This window comes from Nomascus leucogenys, chromosome 12 (assembly GCF_006542625.1).
Source record: "Nomascus leucogenys isolate Asia chromosome 12, Asia_NLE_v1, whole genome shotgun sequence".
Lineage (NCBI taxonomy): Eukaryota > Metazoa > Chordata > Mammalia > Primates > Hylobatidae > Nomascus > Nomascus leucogenys.
The window spans coordinates 40,025,115-40,041,342 of record NC_044392.1 but is presented as its reverse complement, the minus strand read 5'-3'; the positions used below and the strand labels follow the sequence as shown (position 1 = coordinate 40,041,342).

Below are 16,228 nucleotides of genomic sequence, written 5' to 3'. Positions count from 1 at the left end.
GTACTGATTCCATGACATATGTTGAAGCTTACTGGCCTTAGCCAGGTGCGGTGGCTCAAGCCTGTAATCCCAGCACTTTGAGAGGCCGAGATGTGGGATCACTTGAGGTCAGGAGTTCAAGACCAGCCTGACCAACATGGTGAACCTGTCTCTACTAAAAATAAAAAATAAATAAATAAAAAATATTAGCCAGGTGTGGTGGCACGCGCACCTGTAATTCCAGCTACTCAGGAGGCTGAGGCAGGAGAATCACTTGCACCCAGGAGGCAGAGGTTGAAGTGAGCTGAGATAGTGCCATCATACTCCAGCCTGGGTGACAGAGCAAGACTCCATCTTAAAAAAAAGAAAAAGAAAAAAAAGAAACTTATTAGCCTCATATAAAGTCAGTTTTCATAATATCCCATGTGTGTTTGAGAAGAATGTACAACTAATAATTATTGATTGCAGTTCTATATATATGTCGGTTAAATTGAGCTTGTTAATTGCATTCATATGCTTAATAAAAGTAAATAAGAAAAAAAGACACATGCTTAATTTTTTTCTGTTTGATCTAGTAAGGGTTGAAGTATGTGGAATTCTCTCACTGTGGTGATGGATTTGTTCATTTTCCCTTGTAGGCCTAATTCTTGCTTTCATATTTTAATGCCATTTTATCAGTTACATATTCATCAGTAGTTTAATCTTTTATTATATGATGACCATCTTCATCCCTAATGATGCATTGTTTGTTAAACTTTATTTTGTCTGATATTGTATAGCTATATGCCAACTTTCTTTTTGTTAGAATATTCCTGGCATTCCCTTTTCCATTTAATCTTTCTGTTTCTTTACGTTTTAATGTCATTCTTCTAAACAGAATAAAATTGATCTTAAAAATTCACTTTATCTTTTAACTGGAAGGTTTTGTTCAGTTGCATTATTATAATTACTGTTATATGCCGGGTCATGGTGGCTCACACCTGTAATCCCAGCACTTTGGGAGGCTGAGGCGGGTGGATCACTTGAGGTCAGGAGTTCAAGACCAGCCTGGCCAACATGGTGAAACCGCAACTCTACTAAAAATTAGGTGGGTGTGGTGGCATGCACCTGTAGTCCCCAGGAGGCTGAGGTGGGAGAATCGCTTGAACTGGGAAGGTGGAGATTGCAGTGAGTGAGCCAAGATGCCACCCCTGCACTCCAGCCTGGGTGACAGAGACTCTGTCCACCCACCCTCCAAAAAAAATCGCTGATATATTTGAATTTATTTCACTACCTCGTTTTGTACTTTTGATCTCAATTATTCTTTTATTCTTTAACAATTCTTCCTTTTTACTCTCCTGCTTTTGCATTGCTGTCACATACATGTAAAATGAAGCACAGGAAATGTATGTATATGCACAATCAACTGGAAACTAATAACTTTTTATTCTGCTGTCAATCCAGCAATGGAGGTAAAGCACAGAGTGGTAGTTCCAAACTGGAACGTCACAGATGAACAAAATTTTCCCATAATGTTGGTTACTGGCCGGGCAAGGTGGCTCAAGCCTGTAATCCCAACTACTTGGGAAGCTAAGGCAGGAGGATTGCTTGAGCTTGAGAGTTGCAGGCTGCAGTGAGCTAAGATTGTGCAGCTACACTCTGACCTAGGTGATAGAGCAAGACCCTGTCTCTAATGACATCAGAAAAGTTGGTCACTAGTATAGGGTGGCCAACTTTTCATTTTGCCAAGTTACGAAATTCATAATACAAATAGCCACAAAACCATCATCTATCCTAATTTTAATTTTAAAAAAGAAAGGACATTTAAAAACAACTTATTTTGGCAAATGAAAACTTATTACTATTGGGTTTTCACCATTAAAGCTGATGAGCTTGGTCTTTGCTCCTTGCTTTTGATAGGGCCAAAAGAGAGACATTGGCTACTTTAACAACTTTAAGGTGGACTCCAGGAATATCACCAACAGCATGACCTTTTCCACCAAATCCAGCAACCAGAACTGTTGTGGGAAGTCAGGGACCCCGAATGGAGGGACCAGCTGGAGCCGAGGCAGAAGAACATAAATTGTGAAGATTTCATGGACATTTATCACTTCCCCAATCAATACTCTTATAATTTCTTATGCCTGTCTTTAATCTCTTAATCCTGTCATGTTCGTAAGCTGAGGATGTATGTCACCTCAGGACCCTGTGATGGTTGTGTTAACTGTACAAATTGTAAAACACGTGTGTTTGAACAATATGAAATCAGTGCACCCTGAAAAAGAACAGAATAACAGCAATTTTCAGGGAACAAGGAAAGATAACCGTAAGGTCTGACTGCCTGCGGGGTCGGGCAGAATAGTGTCATATTTTTCTTCTTGCAGAGAGCCTATAGATGGACGTGTGAGTAGGAGAAATATTGCTGAATTCTTTTCCCCACAAGGAATATTAATAATTGATAGTCCCAGGGAAGGAATGCATTCCTGGGGGTAGGTCTATAGATGGCCACTCTGGGAGTCTCAGTATTATGTGGTTGAGATAAGGACTGAAATACGCCCTGGTCTCCTGCAGTACCCTCAGGCTTACTAGGATTGGGAAATTCCAGCCTGGTAAATTCTAGTCAGACCAGTTGTCTGCTCTCAAACCCTGTTTCCTGTTAAGATGTTTAACAAGACAATGCATGCACAGTGGGACAGAGGCCCTCATCAGTAATTCTAATTTTGCCTTGCCTTGTGATCTTTTATTGCCCTTTGAAGCAAGTGATCTTTGTGACTTACTCCCTGTTTGTACACCCCCTCCCCTTTTAGAATCCCTAATAAAAACTTGCTGGTTTTGTGGCTCAGGTGGGCATCATGGAACCTGCCAATATGTGATGTCACCCCTGGCAGCCCAGCAGTAAAATTCTTCTCTTTGTACTCTTTCTCTTCATTTCTCAGACCAGCTGACACTTAGGGAAAATAGAAAAGAACCTACATTGAAATATTGGGGGCTGGTTCCCCCGATACAGAACTTCATCATTTTTTTCAATAAAATTCAAGCAATCATCATCAGGTACAAAGGCTGTGATTTTCTTGCTGTTCTCTCATCTGCCTCACAGCCTCCATCCTGTAACAAGAGGACCAGCTGTGCCAGTGGAGACCACAGCATCTAGCTTATGCTGGATGATCAGCTTGGCCCTGGCATACTTCTCAGTGGCAGAGATGGGCTATTTGGATCCAATCCCTACTTTTTCCAGCCCAATTCCCTTTGCATGAGAAGCACCTCCAAAAGGGCTGGTCTTCAGGACTGTGCCCGAATGGGCTTTCTTGTACCATTTACCATGCCACTTCTGATCCTGTCGGTGACTATGGAGCTTCCTGGTGGTAGACAGTCCATGACACTTGCCCATATTGCCGGCTCCACAGGTCTGAGCAAAAGAACAAAAACAAAAATTTAAAGTATGAAAGAAATGACTCTAGGCCTGGCACGGTGGCTTATGCCTGTAATCCCAGCACTTTGGGAGGCTGAGGTGGGAGGATCACCTGAGGTCAGGAGTTTGAGACCAGCCTGGCCAACATGGCGAAAGCCCATCTCTACTAAAAATACAAAAAACTTAGCCAGGCGAGGTGGCGGGCGCCTGTAGTCCCAGCTACTCGGGAGGCTGAGGCAGGAGAATGGCGTGAACCCCGGGGGGCGGAGTCTGCAGTGAGCCGAGATCGCGCCACTGCACTCCAACCTGGGCGACAGCAAGACTCCATCTCAAAAAAAAAAAAAAAACCACAAAAATTAGCCAGGCATTGTGGGCCATGCCTGTAATCTCAGCTACTCAGGAGGCTGAGGCAGGAGAATTGCTTGAACATGGGTGGTGGAGGTTGCAGTGAGCCGAGATCGTGCCACTGCACTCCAGTCTGGGCAACAGAGCAAGACTCCATCTCAAAAAAAAAATTAATAAAAAAAAATAAATGACTCTAGTTTAAAGATCATTTGGCAAATTTATTTATTTACTTATTTATTATACATATACACATATATGTATTTTACATAAGATATAAGATATGTGTACACATAAACATATATGCATATATAATTTCTGCATATGCATATCTATGTTTGTGTGTCTTCTCATTTCACTGAACATCATTGAAAACTTCCACCTGTACCTAAACTGGAGCCCACTGATGACAGAGGATGGCAGGGCAGAAAGAAAGGAGATTCTGTGTGGAGGCTATGGAGAGGCCCAGGGTCTTGGGCAATATAGAAAATGGCTTTTGTCCAAGTGTTCTTATTGTTCAATTCCCACCTATGAGTGAGAACATGCCATGTTTGATTTTCTGTCCTTGTGATAGTTTGTTCAGAATGATGGTTTCCAGCTTCATCCATGTCCCTACAAAGGACATGAACTCATCCTTTTTTATGGCTGCATAGTATTCCATAGTGTATATGTGCCACATTTTCTTAATCCAGTCTATCATTGATGGACATTTGGGTTGGTTCCAAGTCTTTGCTATTGTGAATAGTGCTGCAATAAACATACATGTGCATGGGTGGGGAACATCACACACCGGGACCTGTCGTGGGTGGGGGGAGTGAGGAGGGATAACATTAGGAGAAACACCTAATGTAAATGACGAGTTAACGGGTGCAGCACACCAACATGGCGCATGTATACATATGTAACAAACCTGCACCTTGCGCACATGTAGCCTAGAACTTAAAGTGTGTGTGTATATATATATATATATATATGAATTAAAGAAAAAAAGCCTTTTTAGACCCAGCACTGACGAGGTTCCCTAGATCGATGGTGGTGAAATTAGGGGTCTCTGTCCTCAGATATTTGGATCTGGATATGTCAGCATGAAAGTCCTTAAGTTGCAGACATTTTTTAAAAAATATTTTTTTTTTTCCAAGCTGAATAACATTAATTGGAATGTAACAGGCTTTTTAAGCTCCGTGTTCTGTCTGCATGTCTAATACGCCGGTAGAAACCTTTCAAAACAGCGTGGGTTGAAGACTAATTTTGTAATACAAAACTCACTTAGATATCACATTTTGCTGGACGTGATTGGACCTGTAAGAAAATATTTTTAATGCTCACGATAATAAGCTTATTATGAGTCAGCACTCGACATGTGCACATGCATACATAAATTGTCTACATCAGCAAAAAAAGCTTATTGTCGTACTTCTCTGACCAAAATCAACGGAACCCCCGAACCCACAGAGAGCATCCATTTTGGATTCCCCGAAGACCCTTCGTTCCTGCATCCTCTTCTGCTCTCCTTTTCTCAGCCTCTTCTGGTGGAAGCTGAGTCCTGCTCCAGATCTACGTAAGTGCTAGCGCTGAAAAAAGACCTGCCCCGCTCAGGGCTATGAGCCGCGCCCTGAAGCACAAAAAGCTAATTGTGTCACAGGTTTCAAATCAACCTCAATTTTTTTGGAGACGTAGAGTACTGAGCATTTTTTCTTCAGTGAAGTGACTTGGCAGCCAATTTCGTTAACGCCCGTCTCTGTGGCGCAATCGGTTAGCGCGTTCGGCTGTTAACCGAAAGGTTGGTGGTTCGATCCCACCCAGGGACGGAAGTCGCATTTTGTGAACCTCGGGTTTTTGAAACTTCGACTGAAAAAACCACTGCAATTACGTTATGGAAACTGACACTTTAAGGAAATTTACTGACCAAAGGAAGTAAGTACTAATAATCCCAAAACGAATTGTTTGTCTTTCCACCAAACCTGTACCTGCCTTGCCTTTCTATTTCCTAACTCAGAAAACGGGCACTATGTGTGGAACCTGGTCCTTAGTCACGCCGTGTACTGCTGGCTGCCAATTCTTGGAGAGTTGGCCTCCTAAACACCTTGTTGATTAAGCACCTTCCTCTCCAGCCTCACCGCCAGTTACTTCCTCATTGCTCCCTTTGGGTTACTGCGTCCTGCCTTGCTGCCCTATCTGGCTTCTGGTCTTCAACTCTCCTGTCCCATCCATCCATCAAGTAGTTGCCAGAGAATCCTTCTAAAATACTATACGGTACAAACCTGGTCTGCTTAAACTCTCTGAATGTATTGCAGGGTCTGATACGATCTCCTTAGTTTGGAAGGTAATGCCCTTCATGATCTGGCCCTGAAACTCTTTCCTCTCCCTCACCGACACAGAACCAAACTGCTTTCTTGAACTCACACTCTGGGTTTTGAATCTTTGCCTATGAACCTCGGGCTTTTTTTCTCTTCTTTGCCTGGCAAACTCCTACTCATCCTTCATGACCACATCCCTCAAATCAAGCCTCTTTTCTGCAGCCCTTTCTTCATTCTCTTCCTATTTAACTGTTTTTCTCACTAGAATTAAAGCTTCTCCAGGGAATGACCCTGTGTTGTTCATTTGATATCTTCAGCACCTGAACTCAAGCTTGCACATTGTAGGTAGTAAATAAATGTGAATTGAATGTCCAAGGTTTCCAAATGCACTTGTGTCATGTCTGAATCTTATGTAATATTTATGTATGTAATCTAGCTTGAATCGTCTTGGTATATAGTTCATAATTCATACAATCAGGCTGACCCTCTACCTCTGCCCAGGCCCCTACCTCCTGCGTAGCTGTGCCTTCTCCTATCTGCCCCAATGCTCTAAAACTATCTCTAATGCTTATTCACCCTCCTATCCCATACTTCCCATAAGAATCCCTCTTAGCCCAATTGTCTCAGCAAGATTTGGAAAGCAAGCTGGCTAATTCATATGAGTTGTGGTGAGATGGTTGCTGGGAGGAGGGGTTGTTTCTCACCAATCCAAACCCATCTCTGTTACAGTGTTGGACAAAGGGAAGAAGAAAGAATTTTATCATTCATATTTTATTACCATGGTTTTCCCATCTTCTATCTAAGAGTAGCATGCAAGATCTTATAAAATGCTTTATTGGAACCAAGAAATGTTGCACTTAAAGCTTACAAAACAGAGACAGCTAAAGCTTTCTTTCATAAGCAACAGTTGTCTTCTCCATCCCCACCTCATTCATTGGAACTGACATGATGCAGGATTTGAAAGTTTCATAATTTAACTCAGCGAAGCTCGGTAGTACATTTAGTATTGGTTATACATCATTTGTTTAATAAATGCAATGAACAAAGCTACACAGGAATTAGATATTGAAGCAGAAAAGGTGGTTTTACAGTCCCTGCCCTTAACCTCTAATTCTTACTGCCCCGGCCAAGAAAGCATTTTCACCTCCTGCGCTTTCCTTCCTGTGTGCTTGTGGTTGGTTCTTTCTTCTCAGGCTTTCTCATTCTGAAGCTGAGATAGTTCTGTTCACTTAGCTTAACTTGGGACAGTGACACACGGTTTGTTCTATACTTTCTTTTCCACCCCACCCCCACCCCAATCCTCAGTCCCCTTCCTAGGACCATTTTCTACTCCTAGCATTAAGAGGGCTCATCGTTATATACTTGGAGATGGTCCAGTTCTGACAGACTCCCCTGGAAGACTCAATTCTACTTCACCCTCATGATTTCCTGTTAATTCCACTACGGCTAATGTTCTAGGAAGACAGCCTTATCTCTGGGCTCAGATGGGGACAACTTCCTTAGTCTATCCTGGACTACCCTGCTATTTCTCAGCCATGCTTTCATTGGTCCCACTGAATTCCCTAGATCCCCAGCAGTTCCCACACTCTGTATGGCCCTGCCTCAACCATTAATTCTACTTATCCATTTATTTAGGAATAATTATTTTCTTTTTTTCCCTCTAAACTTGGTAATTTATAATACGAGCAATTTTTGTATGTTTAAAGGATTACCATCCCTAGCCTGTATTGTTGCTTTGCTGTGAGGGAATGGTTGGGACAGAAAAAGTGTTTGTGTAGCTCTGAAACTTCAATTCCTAGGAATGCAGCTACTCACTGGGGCTTCCCTGCTTGAAGATTATGGGCTTTTCCCTTCCACTGGAGACCAAGGAAAAATCGAGAGTTGTGTAACGGATCTGGCTCTGAGTTCTATGTTTCCTGCTGCTTGTAGAGAGGCCTGAGGATGATGGGGTTGCAAATCCAGAGAAATGTTCAGAGATGCTGCTGCCACTGCTCTTATTACCTGCATGGGATGGGGGTCATTTGTCTTGAGGGTCCTTTCTCCATTTAAATTTATGGTCCTTCCAGTCTCTTGTTGAGCTTCGAATGTTTCTCTTCACAGAGAAATATAGTCCTGTGTCCACTGCAAAAAGGAATACCATCACCAAGCAGAAAGAGATTTGGTACCCAGGTGGAAAGAATGATGAGATGGTGGTCACTGCCAAACCTATTAGGAGAAGTGGAGAGATGAAAAAAAATGACAGTCACTAAGGCAGATATTTGGAACGAACAGTGAGGTCACCAGTAGAGAGTCTTTGACAACTGCCAACAGACAAGTGGTAGGAATGGTGGGGAAGTCTGGGGGAAAGTATTGCTTCCTCCCATTGGTTCCTGATCTTAGTGCTATCTGAGCAGAGGACAGCTCACCAAACACTTAGCAAAGGCACCTGCTTGTTTGACAGAGATGTGACAGGGAGCGTTAGCAAGTTAGGTTGTAAGCTGGATTTTGTGTGACAGTTAAGAAATTGTCAGACAATGCTATGGTCTAGAAACTGGGGCAAATTTGTTGATTTTGCATTTCAATTTTTTAAACTCTTGATTTTGATATATTTCCAAACTTAAAAAAAATGACCAGAATAGTATAAAGAAATCTCGTATACCCTTTACCCAGATCCACTCATTGTTTACATGTTACCCCATTTGCTTTATTTGCTCTCTTTCCCTAACCACTTGGGAGTATTTACTTTCAGTTTAAAGTGTCATGAAATTATTTTTGTACAAATTATGGCATTGTAGTGTCAAAATCTCAAAAGGTGTTTTGCTGCCTTTCTACATGCAAATTGTTTACAGTTTATGTCTTGGGCTAGTTACAGATAGAAGTTCTGTGAAACTGGAAAGTCCAGGCACACCACTCTAGAGCTCTGATTCTGGAGGCTGGTGCTATAGAACCTAGAGATGTTTTGTGGGTGACTTAATGGGATCATAGGATATTAGTGCTTGTTCAAATCTTTTACTTAATGGTTAAATATACAGGCTTTGAAGTCTTTGATGTGACCTTAGGGACAACTTATTTATTTATTTTTGCACCTCAGTTACTTCATCTGTAAAATGGAATATTACCTATCTCATGTTGTGAAGGTCTACTGTGATAGTCAAACCAGGTGCATGTAAAGAATTGTTTAGCACAGAGTCTAGCACACTGAAAGGTGCCCAATAAATGCCAGCTTATTTTTGTTATGGAAGAATAAATTGGGGTTCAGAGAGACTAAGTGGCTCACCTCTGGTCAGATGGTTAATTAGCTGCAGGGCCAGAACCCAGGTTCTGGGCTCTTTCTGTGAGGGGATGAGGGGCTCCTGCCAGTTTGGATCGTGGCTAAAAGGCTTGGATAAGAAGGAGGCCAGCATGATAGGAACATATGACATCGTGGGTGTGATTAGGGTAAGGAAAGACAGAGGTATTTATTGGGGAGGAGATGTGGCTTCTGCTCCTGCCATCATGCTGCAGAGTGAATGACACCTCTTAGCTACCCTAAAAGAATGGACTGAAACAGAGCTGCAAACCTACCCTGCAATCAGGGACTTTCGGGGACCTCCTGGTGATCACCAGGAGGGAACCACATATGAAGAAGTGGTGTAAGAATCAGGAATCTCCTCCCAACTCAACTTCCCAGTGTGAGTGCAGGCTCCACACACAGGCATCCCTGGACATTCCAGGGTGGCACATGTCTCACCTTGAGTGATGGTGATGTTCACAGTCTCTGAAGACACATTTTTACTCCCAATAAGCCCCCTGCAGAAGTAGGAGCCGCTGTCTTCGAGTTTGGCATTTGGAATGTAGAAGTCAGAATTATGATGAAAGTACTTCCTGCCTTTGCCATTCTGTAAATATGTGACCTTATGCAGAGCAGTGTTCTTCCAGCTGTGACACCTCAGGTGAATAGGGTCTTCCTCCTTGAACACCAACCGAGGGGCCTGGAGCAACAGCCAGCCTGAAAGACACAGAGACACCCCAGGCCCGGGAGGCCTCAGCTGTCAGTGCAGAGCTTTGTGAAGGGGCCACGTACCACCCAGATCCTGAGACATAAGGGAAAGCCAGATCAGGAGTCAACCCTGCATAGCTCCCTTTGGGGAAGAGCTGATGGGGCCCTGCGAGAGAACTGAAGTCATACCAAGACCTTTGTCTAATGGGGAAGAGGGACACACACACATGTGATCAACACACAGGGTTAGAGCAGAGGGACTAAGCAATGAGGTAAGTGAGAAGCAACGATGGGCATATCTGCAGGATCCTTAAGTGCTAGACTTAGATTTGCTGTGGCAGGTGACAAGGAGTCACAGTAAGTTCTAGATCAGAGTAAAAATTGTATTTGAAAATGATGATTTGCCCTATTAGAGGAAAAGGTAGATTTTAGAAGGAATAGGCAATCAAAGGAATATTGAAAGGCTCTTGTGGCATTCAGGAATAAGGTGACGATGGCCACGGAGTGGCTACAAAAATTGTGAAGGAGAACTCAATGTAAACATCAGGGAAGGGAAGGGCGTGACTGGTAGTGCTCAGTGTGGCAATTCGTGGTTTCTGAGGTGTCACAGGGCCTCGGTGAGACCAACTTTATTACTGAGCATGGCCTTCAAGAGAGGAAATTCTTATATCGCCAGAGCTGATTCTCACAATCGCGTCACCAAGTAATCAGACTTCACAAAGAGAGAACATGAAGTCATGGTCGGGAAAGGGCCTGAATAATTAAAAAATAATGATATTATAGATAAGTATTATAATGGCATAAGAAAATATTCATGAGACAATGTTAAGTTAAAAAAGCATAATACTTCAAATATTTTAAAAAGTATTATGCACAGAAAAAAGAAGGATATGCACTTACATATTAACAGGGGTTTTCTCTGAAGGAGTGGGACCGAAGGACATTTTAAATTTCTCCTGTTTACTTTTATATATTTTTTAAATTGACCCCAAATGACTTTTGTAATAAGAACAAAACAAAATTTACTATAATTTTATTTTTTAAATCTACATTCTCAGGTTGAATTACTATAATTTTAAAAATCTACTACCTGATGCTAAACAAAATTGGTAGGACGTGTGTTGGTCATGATTCTCTACCACAAAGATTTGCCAAACAGAAAGTAATCTTTATTACCTATTAAGATATATCATTTATCAAAAGAAGCCATGTGCCTATCTATCCACTTACTTTTTCAGCAGAGAGATGAATCATTATTAGCATAAAGTCATGGTTAGTATACAGTCTGGTGGCCTTTGGAGGAACATTCTTGTTCCAATCTGTCCTGTCATGGACTCACTGAATGTCCATATGTATATTCCTTCAAGTGATATTTCATCAAGCACTCACTACGCATGACACACTGTGGACTGGAGATACCCAGATGACTGGACATATAGTTCTCAGCCTCAAAGAATCTACAGTCTAGACATGGAGACATAAATATTCAGAAATAATCACAGTACAATATGACGAGTGCTACAACAGGCTAAGAATAAAGGACTGCCGGGCCGACTAGATTGGAATAAAGAAATTCTGCCTGAAAGAAGTAAAAAATGCAGGCTGGGCATGGTGGCTCACGTCTGTAATCCTAGTACTTTGGGAGGCTGAGGTAGGCAGATCATGAGGTCAGGAGATCAAGACCATCCTGGCTAATACCGTGAAACCCCGTCTCTACTAAAAATACAAAAAATTAGCTGGGCGTGGTGGCATGCACCTGTAGTCCCAGCTACTTGGGAGGCTGAGGCAGGAGAATTGCTTGAACTCGGGAGGTGGAGGTTGCAGTGAGCCGAGATTGCGCCACTGTACTCCAGCCTGGGTGACAGAGACAGACTTTGTCTCAAAAACAAAAACAAAAACAAAACAAAACAAAAAAGAAGTAAAAAATGCTTCTCAGAGGAGGACATAAGTGAAATGGGTCCTGAAGGATTAAAGGATGCTCAGAAGTTTACCTGGTGAAGCTAATTCTCATGGTCACAGTTTAATATAGCCTTGATTGGCTAGACTTCTAAAGCCAGTTTCTAGAGCCAAGTTCAAGGCAAACTAGTAACTCCTAGACTTGATTTTTCTATTGCTTTCTCTTGGTAATTCCCCATTTTATTTGGTTGTAGGTGGACATCTCTTACCTAGCTAGAAATGGACGTATCTTCTTGTAGCTCTGGAGAATGAAGACCATGGCAGTTGATTGGTACTGTCAGAGGCCAAAGAGCCACAAAAATCAGTTTCAGAGGCCCAATTCCATGGAGCTCTCTTGCAGATCCACCTCTTTATGCCCTTCTTCCCCCAAAGCTTGTTCCACCCATAAACATTGTATGAATGGAACAGCTGTGGAAGTAGAGTTAGGTTTGCAGGGTGACCCTGCAGGGACCAGGCTATGTGGTAAGATTGTAGGGACACCAGGAAAGACCCCTGCCTTCAAAATATTTCTCCTACCTGCGCCTGATGTCTATATTCTGTTAATAGTACACAAGGACTTTCATCTCATGATTAATGTGCAGGCTGAACATGTTTCTGCTTCTATTGGAAGAGATATCACATTACCAAATTTATGTTTAATTATAGTTTTGAGTACAGCATTGATGAGGAGAGAGAAAGATATGATGCTAGGCCACTAGGATTGCTTTGGGAGGTGGCTTAGGGCATTACACGTCTGAGAGTGAGAAGGAGATTGAGGTCCTAACACCAAATTCATTAATTTATTCAATAAATATTATTGGCCAGGTGTGGTGGCTCACGCCTGTAGTCCCAGCACTTTGGGAAGCCAAGGCAGGTGAATCACCTGAGGTCAGGAGTTTGAGACCAGACTGACCAACATGGTGAAACCCTGTCTCCACTAAAAATACAAAAATTAGCTGGGTGTGGTGGCGGGCACCTGTAATCTCAGCTACCCGGGAGGCTGAGGCAGGAGAATCATAGAACCCGGGAGGCAGAAGTTGCAGTGAGCTGAGATCGCCCCATTGCACTCCAGCCTGGGTGACAGAGTAATACTCTGTCTCAAAAAATAAAATTAAAAAAAAAAAAACTATTATTGAGCATCTATGCCATGGCCTAACCTTCACATGACACATTCACATTGTATGCATTCCATATGGGGATTCCTGGAATTGTGCAATGCAGCAGTTCTATATCTATTGTCTGACGGGCTTTGACTTTTTGCTCAAGACCTACTTAGAGCTAGGACTACAACTCTGATACCATTCAGTGGGACCACAGATCATCTCATCTTAGCTTTTATCTCTAAGAATATCATCTCTGGCTCTTCCCAAGTATTTCAGGACCCTTTGTTTCACCCTTTATTGGTGATTTTCCTCTTCCCCTTCAACTCACCGATATGGACTTCTAGCTGCACCGGGTCACTGGGTGCGGAGAGGTTTGTCCGGCACCTGTACTCTCCACTGTCATGGATTCTGGCAGTGGCAATGAAGTAGCTTGAGGCCTGGCTTGAGATGAGGCTCCCATTGTGAAACCACTGTGTGGAATTGTCCTCAGGGGAGTAGGCTCCCTGGCACTTCAGAGTCACATTGTCCTTCTCGAGCACCCTGTGCCATTGAGGCTCCAGGAACACCACAGCCTTTGGGGAATCTTCTGAGGAGCAAAGAGAATGTGGGGTGAGGACAGGGAGAGGAGCAGGCTGTACACTGCCATTCCCAGGGAGCCTCAAAGCCAGAATGAGCTCATTGCAAACCCATGCTTGGTGGCTCAGTCTTAGGGCATCTTAGCCCCATTTTTGGCCTGTTCAATATCTTGAGGAAAACTGGCCAGAGAAGCATAGGGCCAAGTTCTGCTGTGTTGGAGGAACTATCCCTGCTAACTCCACATCAGTATTTTCCCATTCAACAAGCATTTCCCAATATCTTATGGCCATTGTCCCCATATGTGCCCCACTGGGTCAATCCAAGACCATGAAGCTGACTCACCAGTCCGCGTGCCAGTTTCCGCTGAAACTGCAAGAAAAAAGAGTAAATTAAATATTGAGTAGGGACAGAGATCAGAGTGATTAGAACATAGAGTGAGTTTAAAACTCCCCTGCCCTCCTCTGCCCCAGGAGCCCAATTTTCCCAAGAATCAGGATGTTTCTGGTGGAAACCTTCTTGCTACCTGCTCTCTGGTCTCCAGTGTTCATGCCTCTTGTGCCACTGTCAACCCAAAACCCTATTTTCAACACTGGTCCCTTACCCCTTGCTCCCTGTGCAAACTCACAAATTAAGGGTACAGGTTGAATTTCCCTGAACCAAGCCACAGAAACAGCCTCTACCCATATCCCCATAAGAAAGGGTAGAAATTAAAAATCATAGAGGAGAACCCCAGAATGTCAAACTGAAAGAGACAGACCCTAGGGACCATCTAGTCGAAGCTCTTCGGTTCCACACAGTGATTCTGAGACCCAGAGGGGTGAAGTGACTGGCCTCACTCATGAGTATGCCCCAGTTGGAACCAGCATTCTCCTCATTTCTAGCCCCATCTTGGCTTGTCCTAGGAGCTCAATCCACAGCTATAGATGTGGTGAGGGGTCCCATCCCTTCATGGGAGTCTCATCCCTAGCCTGAAAATGGGTCTCTGCTGAACCCAAGGCATCTCAAACTTCTCCCTCAACCAGGGAGATCCTGACTTACCTAGAAGTAGCAGAGCAGTTGGGAGGAGCAGCTGCCACATGATGCCCCGCTGGAGTGGACAAGTCACCACAGATATCCAGAGCCCTAAAGGGACCAAGCCTACTAGACAGGAGGAAGTAAACAGCCTTTCCCCAGCCCATCCACCCATCTCTGTCACCCACCAGTTTCCTTTTCTTGAAACTTCATCTGACTTCTCAATCTGAAGTCTGGAAGGGAGCCCCACCATAGAACAGGAACAGGAAGGAAAGAGCCTGGAGGCAAGGTGGGTGGGTCTGCCCCCTTTATTCCCCCAAAGGTCTGCGGCTGAGCATCTGAGGGCACACACAGAATCTGCCGGAGTGTGCCCTCAGCCATCCCAGGATGCTTGCCCCCATCTGCTGGGTTTGGATCCACCCAGCACCAAGAATGGGACAGCAAGACCCTGGGGGGATGAGATTCAAGGTGGAAGGAGCATTCTCTGAGGGCTTCCTTCATTTCACCTCAGAACTTCTCACTATCCTGCCTTGCCCAGACCCATCTGTCTCCAGCCGAGGCCCTTCCTGCACACAGAAAGTGGTCCTTTCAAATCTTCAGACACTAGCAGTGTCTCTGCCTCAATATTACCTCCACTCAGAGTTTCTTTCAAAATTCAAAATTCAAAATCTATATGCTAATGGGATATGTAATCCACAGGAGCTACTGACTTTTTAGTGTGATTTGATCATTAGATTTCCAGGTTAGAAGAAACCCACATAGGGGAGAGAAATGGGCCCTGGAAGAACAAGTCACCAGTGAAAGGCTGAAAAGATCACAGAAAAGGTGGGGGTGGGGAGGGGCGAGGACAGGAACTCTTTACCTTCCTCGTGTTACCAGGGTCCTGCAGATTTAGCTCAGGGCCCTCCAGGCCACTGGATCTGAGCTGGTCTGTCAGCCTAGTAGCAGGGGCTCCAGGGCTCCTTACCAGAAAAGGTGGAGGGGGGTGGCCAGGAAGTGGGAGGGTTGTTAACCTCTTCTCTTCTCTCCAGATTCTCCCCCGTAACCCCACGTTGTTTACTCTCACAATGGTCCAGGTCCCAGACAGAAAATCGGATGACTCTGCTTGATAGTGCCACTCCCCCAGTGGATTCTTGGGCATCTGGGACAGGTCTCGCCTGGCTTAGAAAAGCCCAGGAGGCGAGCAGCAGGCCCGTGTGGGCACCTGATACTTGTTAGGGGTGGAGTGGAGGCAGGGGCTGACACAGGTGCCCGCCGACCTTTGCTATAAATGAATGCTCTTTCTACTCCAGAATGACATAAAAACCACTACTCAGGTTTTGTTTTTTATTTATGTGTTTCATTTGGCTCCTGGGTGGAGTTAATTGATCCTCCCATTGCCATCCACGTACCCACCCCTCCCCCCCCCCACACCGAGTCTTGCAGCAGCCCCTCCTCCACAGGCCCTTGGATTGGACAACGGAAATGAACCCAGGCAGCCATTCCAGTTCTCCTTCTCAAGTGACTCATCTACGCCTTGCAAAATCCAGACAAGTTTCTGGAAACTTAAAGTTCCTTTCTGTAGCACTTCAGATGCTTATCTGGGAAACCTAAATCAGAAACAAAACCTTCAGGGCTAAGGATGGTCTCTGAGGCAAAA

General features: G+C 43.9%; 1 protein-coding gene and 1 non-coding gene across 2 annotated transcripts; one reads left to right on the top strand and one right to left on the bottom strand.

Moving 5' to 3' along the window:
- Positions 1–5,443: 5,443 nt before the first annotated feature.
- On the top strand, positions 5,444–5,517 carry TRNAN-GUU. Its single transcript has one exon. It is a non-coding gene; the product is annotated as a tRNA-Asn (tRNA).
- Positions 5,518–7,975: 2,458 nt separating this feature from the next.
- LOC101176357 (low affinity immunoglobulin gamma Fc region receptor III-A) lies at positions 7,976–14,970 on the bottom strand. Its single transcript, XM_012511329.2, is given in 6 exon segments — positions 7,976–8,211; positions 9,716–9,973; positions 13,331–13,588; positions 13,921–13,947; positions 14,617–14,826; positions 14,829–14,970. Coding segments are annotated over 6 exon segments (1,083 nt in total). The 3' UTR covers positions 7,976–8,023.
- Between the last annotated feature and the right edge of the window lie 1,258 nt (positions 14,971–16,228).